The sequence below is a fragment of the Bombina bombina genome, chromosome 10, assembly GCF_027579735.1.
Source record: "Bombina bombina isolate aBomBom1 chromosome 10, aBomBom1.pri, whole genome shotgun sequence".
Lineage (NCBI taxonomy): Eukaryota > Metazoa > Chordata > Amphibia > Anura > Bombinatoridae > Bombina > Bombina bombina.
The window spans coordinates 11783455-11798454 of NC_069508.1; the positions used below are offsets into that span (position 1 = coordinate 11783455).

Consider the following 15000-nt stretch of genomic DNA (forward strand, 5'->3'; position numbering starts at 1 on the left):
GAAAATTAAGAAATACTGACAAAATTCTTAACTATTAATTTGTTTTCTTTAAATTACTTGTAGGCGTTAAAATACTTAACTCTTACACGCTGGAGAGCTGTGCTAATCCCAAACTCTTCTTATAGTCCCGGACCGCACTAATAGGAGGCATAGAATGGCTTTACCAGAGATTGCGTTTAAGAATGTCCTCTAGCGCAAGCCATGGAATCGACAGTGCTAAGTCTCCTATTAGAGTGGCATGGGCCTTGTGAAGAAGGGTCAGGAATAGCACAGCTCTCAAGCACGCTAGCGGTAAGTATAATGCTACAGGTGATCTTTTTCACCTGTAGCAAAGGAACATTTACATTTAATTAACTAAAATGAATTTAAATTTTCCCTGAATATTCAGTATTCGCTTGGTTTAAAACTAAACGAATACTGAAAAGCACGGCAGCCGAATATTTGGAAAACAATTTTTTCTAAATATTGGGTCAGAAAGATTCAACCAAACCTAATTTTTCGCCCGTGCACATCTCTAATATGGATAGAATATCGCCCTCTAGATATCACATGGTTGTAACATGGCTCTCTAGATATCACATGGTTGTAACATGACCCTCTAGATATCACATGGTTGTCACATGGACCTCTAAATATCACATGGTTGTAACATGGCTCTCTAGATATCACATGGTTGTAAGATGACCCTCTAGATATCACATGGTTGTAACATGACCCTCTAGATATCACATGGTTGTAACATGACCCTCTAGATGTCACATGGTTGTCACATGGCCCTCTAGATATCACATGGTTGTAACATGACCCTCTAGATGTCACATGGTTGTAATATGACCCTCTAGATATGACATGGTTGTCACATGGCCCACTAGATATCACATGGTTGTCACATGACACTCTAGATATCACATGGTTGTCACATGGCCCTCTAGATACCACATGGTTCTCACATGGCTATCACATGACACTCTAGATATCACATGGTTGTCACATGGCCCTCTAGATACCACATGGTTGTAACATGGTTCTCTAGATATCAGATGGTTGTAACATGACCCTCTAGATATTACATGGTTGTCACATGGCCCTCTAGATATCCCATGGTTGTAACATGACCCTCTAGATATCACATGGTTGTAACATGACCCTCTAGCTGTCACATGGTTGTAACATGACCCTCTAGCTGTCACGTTTGTAACATGACCCTCTAGATATCACATGGTTGTAACATGGCTCTTTAGATATCACATGGTTGTAATATGACCCTCTAGATACCACATGGTTGTAACATGGTTCTCTAGATATCACATGGTTGTCACATGGCCCTCTAGATATTGGACGTGATATGACCCTGTAGATATAACCTGGGCGATATAAAAATGACAGTTACTTAATTAACTAGATCATTGCTTTGGAGTGTATTATTTTTATCCCCCTTCCCTCCAAAGACATTTCTGGGACACCTATGCAAATACATTTATAATATGTGTGCCAAGTTTACTTTTCTTTTCAGTATGAAATCAGAGGTGTTTAATTAGAATATTATATGACATTACCCCCTATCATTACAGCTCTCTGTACACAACCCTATAATTTATTCCTCCTCCTCAGTAAGTTTCACCATCTCTCCCTACAGGTCACAAGTAAATGTTCTGATGTTTTTGTTCAGTTAAAACGAAAATTACCCTTTCTGTTAAAAGACAGCAGTGAAGAACGACACGCATTATGTACGAGAACTGCAGGTTCGTGGTAATAACTGTGTGCCATATTTTTTATTATGTAAAAACGCAAGTAGAGAATATATTAGTGTCAGCCTGTCAAAAAGGGTTTTGATTCCAGACGAGGTGTTCTGCTCAATAAGTACCCTTCATTTTGCTTTCATACACTTTCATGCTCGCTGACATCCCCTCCCTGCGCTGACGGTCTGTCCTGCTGCCATTTATAATTGATAATGGAGCCACTAGGATTGAGAAAATCAAAATGTTTGCTAATCTGTTGCATATTTAGCTTAAAATCAACCTCATGGGTTTGTTACTTCCCTTTAACCTTTTATTGTCTAGAGAGGGCTACATAGTGCACTTAAGCCATGTCTGGCAGCCAAGGTGTTAAATAAAATATTGTTCTATTAAACCGCTGGTTTTTATGGATCGTTATTCATGCATACAAATCTGTATTTCATTTTGTATAAAGTGGTTCTTTGTCATTAAAGAGAGACAACGTCAAGGTCATTTGCTACAAACAGGGTAAAAATTTTATAAATATTGTTTCAAAGAAATAAAAAAAATTTTTTTAAAATAAATAAAGATCTCTATACCAGTAACTCTCCTATTTCTGCTCATTAAAGTTTGCTGAGTAAAAATGTAACCTGGGTGTTTTTTTCCCCTTTTTCTACTGAGTTCTATTCAGGCACCATTATTATATGAATTAGTTAAGCCGTCTGAATTACAAATATAACAGGAAAATCTGAATTTCTTATACAACGATTGTGTGGAAATGGAAACAAAAAAGCTCTGTGGTTTATTTCCAGCCTTGTTTTATTCAGGCCTGCTGAATAAGATCAATCAACAAACCAGGTACGTGCTGATGGATTGGAATTCTCTTACTGAAAAGTATCAGTGGGATTTACAAGATGCAAGGTAAAAAAAGGCATGGTTAGACCACACTTTCTAATCTAGAAACCGCACAAAAAAACAACACAAATTGCCTCCTTGGCTCTGCTAACGGAATTGACCCTTTGTTGTTATTTCTGCAGCAGCTATGGTTTGTATCTTCCATCAGTTCCAGTGAGCCATCTGCACACACAATGTGATATTTCTATCTGATAGTTCCTGTATTCACAGCTTTGGTTATTTGTTTCTGCAGGATGTATAATCCTTAGTGCTTTTTATGTTTAAAGTAAAGAAAAAAAAAACTAATTACACACCCCTAAGGAACTCCCCAATGCAATTAACCCCAAACCACTAGGTTCCTGAGTTTCCAGCAGAACAAGCCTAACCTTAGGCTCCTGGGGAATTGTAACACATGACGTGCAATTAATATTTTTATATCATTTTGAGTAATTTTATAGTTAAAGGGACAGAAAATTGAACATTTACAAATCCATATTTATAAATCTATTATAATAATCTGAGTGTCCCCAGCTGCAAAGAGCTCCAACATCCATGTTTTACCCCCGTTTACTAAATACCAGATATAAGCAGTCAAGTCCAAAAGTCTAAGTCCACTATCACCACTTTTATTTGATTATTTAGTAAAAATATTAACATGATGTAATCAGTTGATATTTATTATTTGTGTATCACTATGTGATGTTGTCATTTTCTATGGATATCATCTTTTTACACCACGTGTGTATAAATTACTATATATTTCATTTAAAGAGTAAAATTGTAGCACATTTGTGAGATGTATTTGTCTATAAAGATTAGCACCTGTTAGTGCATCTACTAGTGCTTATGCAAGTCTTCCTGTTAGTGCATCTACTAGTGCTTATGCAAGTCTTCCTGTTAGTGCATCTACTAGTGCTTATGCAAGTCTTCCTGTTAGTGCATCTACTAGTGCTTATGCAAGTCTTCCTGTTAGTGCATCTACTAGTGCTTATGCAAGTCTTCCTGTTAGGGCATTTGGAGAAGGACATTATTTGAAATACATTTTATATTCATATCATAGGAGTTCAGCAAAACAATCTGAGTGCTAGTTGTATTCCTGGGTTCTGAAAAACATTTCCATCACCAGATTTCAGCTAAAGTGAATATGTATAAGGTGGACAGTGCAGAGCACACTGAAGAGATTGGCTGAAAACAAATTATTTTTATTCAAAGCAAGACCAGGCAGACCTAAAGTGACCACACCATCAGAAGACCAGTATATAAAGCTAACATCATTACGGAATAGACCAGAATCAGAATCCACAATTCAAAAGTGATGGAACCAAGGAAATCTACCCCAGTAAGCAAAAGCATAGCCAAAAAATACAGACATTTCACAATGTAATTGGAAAACACATTTTGTTTACTGACTAATAAACATTTAAATGTTTTAGTTGCAAATAGAGATTATATGAAGGGACAACAGCACAAGAAGCTAACACCATGGTGTGTAAAACCTGTCATTTAATAAGATGCACAAGATATTCAGGTGTGAGGATTTTTCGCCTACTCTGTAGATCAGAGCTTTCCAAACTTGTCATGTTGGTGACGCACTTTTTAGACCTACATCATTTTGCAACACAGTAATTCAGTTGTACTAGCAAACAGGAGGTTAAACTAACTTGTTTTAAGAGATACGGACACATAAATGATATAATAACTAAATGTATTTACTAGTAACAGTAAGTATGTGCAAGAATTAATAACACCAATAGTTACTTACTATTTAATGGGCTGTATGAGGTTGATGGGATGAACACAGTTTCTGAATATTTAGTAGAATATTAGATAAAGACGCTCGCATTTCATCAGCAAGCATTTTTAAGCTTCCACTTCCTATCCATATATCAAGAGCAGGGGCAGCAATGCACTACTGGGAGCTAGCTGCAAAAACACTTTGACTTCTGACTTCAGCTCAGCATTTAAGCTGCTGCCCTCAGAGCTCTACGAGTCCAACTGACTACTGACCGCGCGGCAAACACACTGCTGTCCCACTCACTGACTACACGTGCAGTCACGAGCCGATCGAGGAGACTACATGTGCAGTCAGGAGCCAATGTGCCGCCAAAGGGAATAGTTTCAGTTCCCGCTAAGCTGCACCAATAGGTTAAGATGATCTGTGACCCACTAGGTATCAATCACATGTCAACCACATGATATGCGTAGCAGGCAGGCGGAAAGTTGGAAACAAAAAAAAAATGTAAAAAGAATTTTGAATTAAAAGAAAATTGTGCTGAAGCAGGGACACACCTACACACTGTCGCCGACACACTAATGTGTCACGACACACAGTTTGGAAAGCAGTGCTGTAGATGGTGACTACACTTTGGCCAAAGAGGAGAACCACTGTAGAGGAAGCTGTCTGGAAGAGCAGTATTCCCCTTCAGTCACTGGACCTCAACCACATTGGCCATCTTTGGGAACATTTGAAAAGCAAAAAAGTGGAAATGATGTATTTTGTTTGAGAAATTCTCTATATTTTGTCTAGCGAATGTACGGCTAGATTTAGAGTTTTGTCAGTAACGACCCGAAAAGCTAACGCCGGCTTTTTTCTGGCCGCACCATAAAAATAACTCTGGTATTGAGAGTCCACATAAAGGCTGCGTTAGGCTCCAAAAAAGGAGCGTAGAGCATATTTAACGCAGCTTTTTACTCTCGATACCAGAGTTGCTTACGGACGCGGCCAGCCTCAAAAACGTGCTCATGCACGATTCCCCCATAGGAAACAATGGGGCTGTTTGAGCTGAAAAAAAAACTAACACCCGCAAAAAAGCCGCGTTCAGCTCCTAACGCAGCCCCATTGTTTGCTATGCGGAAACACTTCCTACGTCTGCACCTAACACTCTAACATGTACCCCGAGTCTAAACACCCCTAACCTTACACTTATTAACCCCTAATCTGCCGCCCCCGCTATCGCTGACCCCTGCATATTATTATTAACCCCTAATCTGCCGCTCCGTAAACCGACGCTACTTACATTATCCCTATGTACCCCTAATCTGCTGCCCTAACATCGCCGACCCCTATATTATATTTATTAACCCCTAATCTGCCCCCCACAACGTCGCCTCCACCTGCCTACACTTATTAACCCCTAATCTGCTGAGCGGACCTGAGCGCTACTATAATAAAGTTATTAACCCCTAATCCGAGTCACTAACCCTATAATAAATAGTATTAACCCCTAATCTGCCCTCCCTAACATCGCCGACACCTAACTTCAATTATTAACCCCTAATCTGCCGACTGGAGCTCACCGCTATTCTAATAAATGTATTAACCCCTAAAGCTAAGTCTAACCCTAACACTAACACCCCCCTAAGTTAAATATAATTTACATCTAACGAAATTAATTATCTCTTATTAAATAAATTATTCCTATTTAAAGCTAAATACTTACCTGTAAAATAAATCCTAATATAGCTACACTATAAATTATAATTATATTATAGCTATTTTAGGATTAATATTTATTTTACAGGTAACTTTGTAATTATTTTAACCAGGTACAATAGCTATTAAATAGTTAAGAACTATTTAATAGTTACCTAGTTAAAATAATAACAAAATTACCTGTAAAATAAATCCTAACCTAAGTTACAATTAAACCTAACACTACACTATCATTAAATTAATTAAATAAAATATCTACAATTAACTACAATTAAACCTAACACTACACTATCAATACATTAATTAAATACAATATCTACAAATAACTACAATGAAATAAACTAACTAAAGTACAAAAAATAAAAAAGAACTAAGTTACAAAAAATAAAAAAAATATTTATAAACATAAGGAAAATCTTACAACAATTTTAAACTAATTACACCTACTCTAAGCCCCCTAATAAAATAACAAAGCCCCCCAAAATAAAAAATGCCCTACCCTATTCTAAATTACTAAAGTTCAAAGCTCTTTTACCTTACCAGCCCTGAACAGGGCCCTTTGCGGGGCATGCCCCAAGAAGTTCAGCTCTTTTGCCTGTAAAAAAATACATACAATACCCCCCCCCAACATTACAACCCACCACCCACATACCCCTAATCTAACCCAAACCCCCCTTAAATAAACCTAACACTAAGCCCCTGAAGATCATCCTACCTTGTCTTCACCTCACCGGGTATCACACCGATCCGTCCTGGCTCCGATATCTTCATCCAACCCAAGCGGGGGCTAGACATCCACTGAAGAAGTCCAGAAGAGGGTCCAAAGTCTTCATCCTATCCAGGAAGAAGAGGCGATCCGGACCAGCAACCATCTTGATCCAAGCGGCATCTTCTATCTTCATCCGATGACGACCGGCTCCATCCTGAAGACCTCCACTGCGGACCCATCTTCTTCCGGCGACGTCCAACTGAAGAATGACGGTTCCTTTAAGGGACGTCATCCAAGATGGCGTCCCTCGAATTCCGATTGGCTGATAGGATTCTATCAGCCAATCGGAATTAAGGTAGGAAAATTCTAATTGGCTGATGGAATCAGCCAATCAGAATCAAGTTCAATCCGATTGGCTGATCCAATCAGCCAATCAGATTGAGCTCGCATTCTATTGGCTGATCGGAACAGCCAATAGAATGCAAGCTCAATCTGATTGGCTGATTGGATCAGCCAATCGGATTGAACTTGATTCTGATTGGCTGATTCCATCAGCCAATCAGAATATTCCTACCTTAATTCCGATTGGCTGATAGAATCCTATCAGCCAATCGGAATTCGAGGGACGCCATCTTGGATGACGTCCCTTAAAGGAACCGTCATTCTTCAGTTGGACGTCGCCGGAAGAAGATGGGTCCGCGGTGGAGGTCTTCAGGATGGAGCCGGTCGTCATCGGATGAAGATAGAAGATGCCGCTTGGATCAAGATGGTTGCCGGTCCGGATCGCCTCTTCTTCCCGGATAGGATGAAGACTTTGGACCCTCTTCTGGACTTCTTCAGTGGATGTCTAGCCCCCGCTTGGGTTGGATGAAGATATCGGAGCCAGGACGGATCGGTGTGATACCCGGTGAGGTGAAGACAAGGTAGGATGATCTTCAGGGGCTTAGTTTTAGGTTTATTTAAGGGGGGTTTGGGTTAGATTAGGGGTATGTGGGTGGTGGGTTGTAATGTTGGGGGGGGGTATTGTATGTATTTATTTACAGGCAAAAGAGCTGAACTTCTTGGGGCATGCCCCGCAAAGGGCCCTGTTCAGGGCTGGTAAGGTAAAAGAGCTTTGAACTTTAGTAATTTAGAATAGGGTAGGGCATTTTTTATTTTGGGGGTCTTTGTTATTTTATTAGGGGGCTTAGAGTAGGTGTAATTAGTTTAAAATTGTTGTAATATTTTTCTTATGTTTGTAAATATTTTTTTATTTTTTGTACTTTAGTTATTTTATTTCATTGTAGTTATTTGTAGATATTGTATTTAATTAATGTATTGATAGTGTAGTGTTAGGTTTAATTGTAGGTAATTGTAGGTATTTTATTTAATTAATTTAATGATAGTATAGTGTTAGGTTTAATTGTAACTTAGGTTAGGATTTATTTTACAGGTAATTTTGTAATTATTTTAACTAGGTAACTATTAAATAGTTCTTAACTATTTAATAGCTATTGTACCTGGTTAAAATAATTACAAAGTTGCCTGTAAAATAAATATTAATCCTAAAATAGCTACAATATAATTATAATTTATATTGTAGCTATATTAGGATTTATTTTACAGGTAAGTATTTAGCTTTAAATAGGAATAATTTATTTAATAAGAGTTAATTAATTTCGTTAGATGTAAATTATATTTAATTTAGGGGGGTGTTAGTGTTAGGGTTAGACTTAGCTTTAGGGGTTAATACATTTATTAGAATAGCGGTGAGCTCCGGTCGGCAGATTAGGGGTTAATAATTGAAGTTAGGTGTCGGCGATGTTAGGGAGGGCAGATTAGGGGTTAATACCATTTATTATAGGGTTAGTGAGGCGGATTAGGGGTTAATAACTTTATTATAGTAGCGGTGCGGTGCGCTCGGCAGATTAGGGGTTAATAAGTGTAGGCAGGTGGAGGCGATGTTGAGGGGGGCAGATTAGGGGTTAATAAATATAATATAGGGGTCGGCGGTGTTAGGGGCAGCAGATTAGGGGTACATAGCTATAATGTAGGTGGCGGCGCTTTGCGGTCGGCAGATTAGGGGTTAATTATTGTAGGTAGCTGGCGGCGACGTTGTGGGGGGCAGATTAGTGGTAAATAAATATAATACAGGGGTCGGCGGTGTTAGGGGCAGCAGATTAGGGGTACATAAGTATAACGTAGGTGGCGGTCGGCAGATTAGGGGTTAAAAAAATGTAATCGAGTGGCGGCGATGTGGGGGGACCTCGGTTTAGGGGTGCATAGGTAGTTTATGGGTGTTAGTGTACTTTAGAGTACAGTAGTTAAGAGCCCAAAAAGCTCTTAACTACTGACTTTTTTCTGCGGCTGGAGTTTTGTCGTTAGATTTCTAACGCTCACTTCAGACACGACTCTAAATACCAGAGTTAGAAAGATCCCATTGAAAAGATAGGATACGCAATTTACGTAAGGGGATCTGCGGTATGGAAAAGTCGCGGCTGAAAAGTGAGCGTTAGACCCTTTTTTGAGTGACTCCAAATACCGGAGTTAGCCTAAAACCAGCGTTAGGAGCCTCTAACGCTGGTTTTCACGGCTACCGCCAAACTCCAAATCTAGCCGTTAGTTTTTCAGAAATGCTGAAATAAAAAGATTGTGGTAGTGGACTCATATACAAACTTCTATACTAATCTTATTCAGTTGTACACTATGCCATACATACATCTCCTGTACCTTATTCATTAACCAGTGAACAAAACAACAGACATTGGCAGCTGTAAAAAGTTATCTGCAATAATTTTATTGACATATTTACAAGGTCATTAACACGCAGTGACAGACCATGGAACGGTTCTTTGGTATCACAGCAGAGAGGGAGATTCACAGTGTGCGGCTCAGGACAGGAGACGGAAGGAGCTTCATGCTAATAAAGACACACAGTAAATGATGTACTTGAGAATCCTTACACCGTGGTGAAGGAATATTATGAGAAACATGCTCCATTTTAGTATAGAAGAGGCTTTTTACACACATTTCTGGAATGAGATTTATTGGAAAAGAAAATACAACACATGGTCCAGTAATGCCATTAAGTTAAATTGTTACACTGACGAGCAGATACCAAGCAGTGCGTAATCACACTCCAGACAGGCTTGGGGTGTAATTAGTGTGAGGCACCATGTAGGCAATATGGCACTTATTAACCCCTAAACTGCTAAAGAAGCATGAAGCACAAATATGATGATGATGAACTGCTGGCTGCTCTCCCGTAGAATGAAATAACTGCATAATGCTGCTAACATAATACTGATCTGATAGTGTAAACTGTACAGCAGCATTCTCACAGCTACACATATATATATATACACACTAATACACACTGTCCTTATATACGTGAGGAGTATACCCGATACCCTCTATTTGCAGAACAAGCTGGATGTAAATTATCTAAACTGGCCGTTTGCAGATCATTTTGTCTCCATTTCCAAGTTTACAACTTTGATAAATTTCAACACATTTGCTCCAGACTTTCCCATATCCATGTTATTCGAATACTCATCAGTTGTGGTTTAAATGTCTTAAAATATTTCAATATTGCATAGCAGAGACGCTTTCTGCTTTTGGAGAAGGTTGTTTTTGGAAATAGATGAGTAGGAAATGAATTGTAACATTCTACTATACATTCAGTGAAAACTCAAAACAAAAATGATGGTCTAAATTCTGTCTGCATGTTTTGTGAGTGTTAATATCTGAGTAAGGGAGACAACTGAAATCATGCTGAATTATTGTGCAAACCTGAATCCGTTTAAAACTGTGCCAATGAAGAGAGCAGGCATTTTTTGTGAAAGTTGGCAAAATAATTGATAAAAATGTTGGCAATAAATGTAAATGATAAAGTCTTGTAACCATAGACTAAACATAGCAAGACCATAAATGTATCGTCTAAATATATAAGAAGCCTTGGGAAAAGGGGGGCTCAATCAGATCACCTACTATTCAGTCTCTACCTAAGGAGACAAGTAAGTTCTAATAGGGTCTGGTCCTGAAGGGGGCAGGTAGATCTCATCCTGAGAAGACAAAGTGTTCTGATATGGGAAGGGTTAAAGCAAACAGGTCTAGTAGCGGGGTATATAAATGTGCATCTTTGAAGGACAAGGAGTTCAGGCCAATCAGGTATTTCTAGGGTTTCTGGGTCTAGAAGGGATATGTTGTTCTGTTACTAAAGAGAAGTTATCCAGATTTTGTCTTTGGAGATGTCATATGGGTCCCATTCTGGAGGAACAAGGGGTTTTGATATGTTGCAGGGATCAGTCAGGTCTGGTCCTGGGTTAATATGGTTTTCATGTAAATTGGGAAAGTCTTCTTGATAAAGGATCTACTTACTGGCTTATTTGTACAGGTGAACATGAGAGTTTCTTCTAGAGAAAAAAAGAGGTCCCAGTTCACCATCAACCTGGCTTCCTGCTGTGTTTGCTTTAGCGACACTAACAGACGTCAAGCTGAACTCTCATCATTACTACTGGACGTGGGATATAGACCTTAAAACAAAATGTAATTCTCCGAGTTACACACTGAGCTTGGCTCATAACATTTATCTCTAGTTTAATATAAAATATCTGAAGCTCTCTGAAGACTTGTTCACTTCCATGGATGGATTTCTGGACCTCTCTATTTTCTACTTCATCTAAAATCCAGTGGCTGTTTCCTGATAACCATTCTCGGGGCCACATTCAAAACCTTATTGGACACAGAGCGTCTTGGAGAGTGGAGAAGGCATCATGTGGTACTCAGTGCTTTTATACATCAGTCATCCTCTTCTACATATGTGGAAGGAAACCAGCCCACCTATTGCAATAAACGTGCAAAAACAGATATTAGAAGAGACATTTATATTGTTGCATATGCACTGTCCTTAAAGGGATGACTGCTGGGTACAACTACAGTATGAGAGTTATTACTGATGTTATTTGGTTTTTCCTCCTGTACCTGCAGCTCACTTCTTTTAACTCATTACCAGATGGTCAAGCTCTACATCTTAAACTAGGTGCCGCCATCTTGGTGCTCTCATATTCTTGCACCCTGTGACACAAGCATTGCGCACTCACAGATCATTGCTGGATTTTTTACTCTCATTCCTTGCACTTCAGTTAAGCTCACACACTAGAGAGCAGAAGATTTTTGCAGGTTTTTTAACAGAATTTAAAAATGACATAAAAATAAAAAAAGCACTTAGGAATAATAGAGAGTAAAGCAGCTGCTTCAGAAACATAGAGCTCCTGCGCTGTATTGCGCAGCTAAACTGAAGTACACGATACGTCAAGTGAGACACACAATAATGCCAGTGATCTGTGAATGTGTAATGCCTGTGTGATAACCCTGTAAAGGGTTAATATAATGTGTTTAAGGAGAGCAGCAGCAGAGGAGGAAAACTGTTAGCGCTGTGATAAGTTACCACCTGGTGTTAGCGCTACCAACAGTTTAATGTGTCCTAAAAACAGTCATTTCCCCACAATCCTTATCACAAAGTATAAAACTGCACATTCAGGGCTGTCATTATGTTTGCTAAGATTAGAAAGTGTTTTCCCCATTAAATTTACAAATATTGGGCCAGATTACAAGTGGCGCACAATTTAGCGATTTCGCTCAAGCAACAACTCGGCAATAACACCGCCAGAAGTTGTTATATATGTATCTCTATGTTATATATGTATCTATATGTTATATATGTATCTCTATGTTATATATGTATCTATATGTTATATATGTATCTCTATGTTATATATATATGTATCTATATGTTATATATATGTATCTATATGTTATATATATATGTATCTATATGTTATATATATGTATCTATATGTTATATATATATGTATCTATATGTTATATATATGTATCTATATGTTATATATATGTATCTATATGTTATATATATGTATCTATATGTTATATATATATGTATCTATATGTTATATATATGTATCTATATGTTATATATATGTATCTATATGTTATATATATATGTATCTATATGTTATATATATGTATCTATATGTTATATATGTATCTATATGTTATATATATATATATATGTATCTATATGTTATATATGTATCTCTATGTTATATATGTATCTATATGTTATATATGTATCTCTATGTTATATATGTATCTATATGTTATATATATGTATCTATATGTTATATATATGTTATATATATGTATCTATATGATATATATATATGTATCTATATGTTATATATGTATCTATGTTATATATGTATCTATATGTTATATATGTATCTCTATGTTATATATGTATCTATATGTTATATATATGTATCTATATGTTATATATATGTTATATATATGTATCTATATGATATATATATATGTATCTATATGTTATATATGTATCTATGTTATATATGTATCTCTATGTTATATATGTATCTCTATGTTATATATGTATCTATACGTTATATATGTATCTATATGTTATATATGTATCTATATGTTATATATATGTATCTATATGTTATATATGTATCTATATGTTATATATGTATCTCTATGTTATATATGTATCTATATGTTATATATGTATCTCTATGTTATATATGTATCTATATGTTATATATATATATATGTATCTATATGTTATATATATGTGAAAACAAATCAAATTGGGTGGATTAGTGCGCGCTAAAGGAAGGTATTGCTAAACACTACTCTAAAGATACAATCTCTGTATGTATCAAATACAAGTTAATAACCAAATAGTGAAGCCAAAGCTTCAAGATAGAGAAAGTGCGCTAACAAGCTGAAAGTATACACACCATATAAGGAATTGAAGTGAAAATTTAATAAACATATAGAATAAGATACACAAATATATACACTAAAAATAGGGACGTCTCCCTGTAATGTAAATACAACTAGGAAAAAATCCTAATGAAAAAACAGGTTAAAACCTATAAATGATGAATAATGCAGATACTAATTGATAATCTATGACATAAAAAAGATATAGCATAAAAATGATAATTAAAAGATATGGCATAACAGTGATATAAAATAAAATAAAACTTAAAAGACAAGCACCAAGTTCATATGTATCAACACAGTGCAGGTGGCCGTATGCAAATGAATGCCGATATTGGAACAGTGGAAAGAAAATAACGGCTTGTACCACAAGATCTTGATAAAGCCCAAGGGAGGGCGAAACGCGTCGCTTGCATTTGTGACACTGTGACACTGTGACTTTGAAACAGCAAGGGATATTTCAGTACAGCCTGTACTGCAACTTTAAACCCGGGTTACCAGCATCTTTGAATATCCCAAGGTGAGGGATAACTTGTGCCCCACTATTGTATTGGATCATTAAACATACCTACAGCAGCCAAGTCTGCCTTCACAGAAAGTTCCCACCAGGACACAGCAATCATCTGCTTTTCCTTTACGCTGCTGGAGCAGCGAGTAACACCCTGAGAGGAGCCGATGAGAAGCCTGTGACGTCAGACGCCGACTCACATGTGCAGAGGTTTGCACACTTCTATCTCCAGGAACGGCAGTTACTGCAGCCGCGGTCCAAGCCTTGACCGAAGGATTTCTTCTCCTCGGTAACACCCTCTGAACACTCTCTTGACTTACGGTACAGTAAACTGTATCTATTTGTGGTACAAGCCGTTATTTTCTTTCCACTGTTCCAATATCGGCATTCATTTGCATACGGCCACCTGCACTGTGTTGATACATATGAACTTGGTGCTTGTCTTTTAAGTTTTATTTTATTTTATGATATCACTGTTATGCCATATCTTTTAATTATCATTTTTATGTTATATCTTTTTTATGTCATAGATTATCAATTAGTATCTGCATTATTCATCATTTATAGGTTTTAACCTGTTTTTTCATTAGGATTTTTTCCTAGTTGTATTTACATTACAGGGAGACGTCCCTATTTTTAGTGTATATATTTGTGTATCTTATTCTATATGTTTATTAAATTTTCACTTCAATTCCTTATATGGTGTATACTTTCAGCTTGTTAGCGCACTTTCTCTATCTTGAAGATTTGGCTTCACTATTTTGTTATATATATGGATCTATATGTTATATATATATATATATGTATCTATATGTTATATATGTATCTATATGTTATATATGTATCTATATGTTATATATGTATATATATGTTATATGTGTATCTATATGTTATATATGTATCTATGTGTTATATATGTATCTATATGTTATATATG

The 15000-nt window shown here is 36.9% G+C and overlaps 1 protein-coding gene across 4 annotated transcripts in view; it reads right to left on the minus strand.

Moving 5' to 3' along the window:
- Positions 1 to 9504: 9504 nt before the first annotated feature.
- Positions 9505 to 15000, minus strand: part of VAV3 (vav guanine nucleotide exchange factor 3) — a 300764-nt gene continuing 295268 nt past the window's right edge. For all 4 annotated transcript variants that reach the window (XM_053693780.1, XM_053693781.1, XM_053693784.1 and 1 more), the window contains one exon: positions 9505 to 11572. In XM_053693780.1, the coding sequence (XP_053549755.1) occupies positions 11531 to 11572 (42 nt within the window). In that variant the 3' untranslated portion in view covers positions 9505 to 11530. The remainder of the gene's footprint in view (positions 11573 to 15000) is intronic.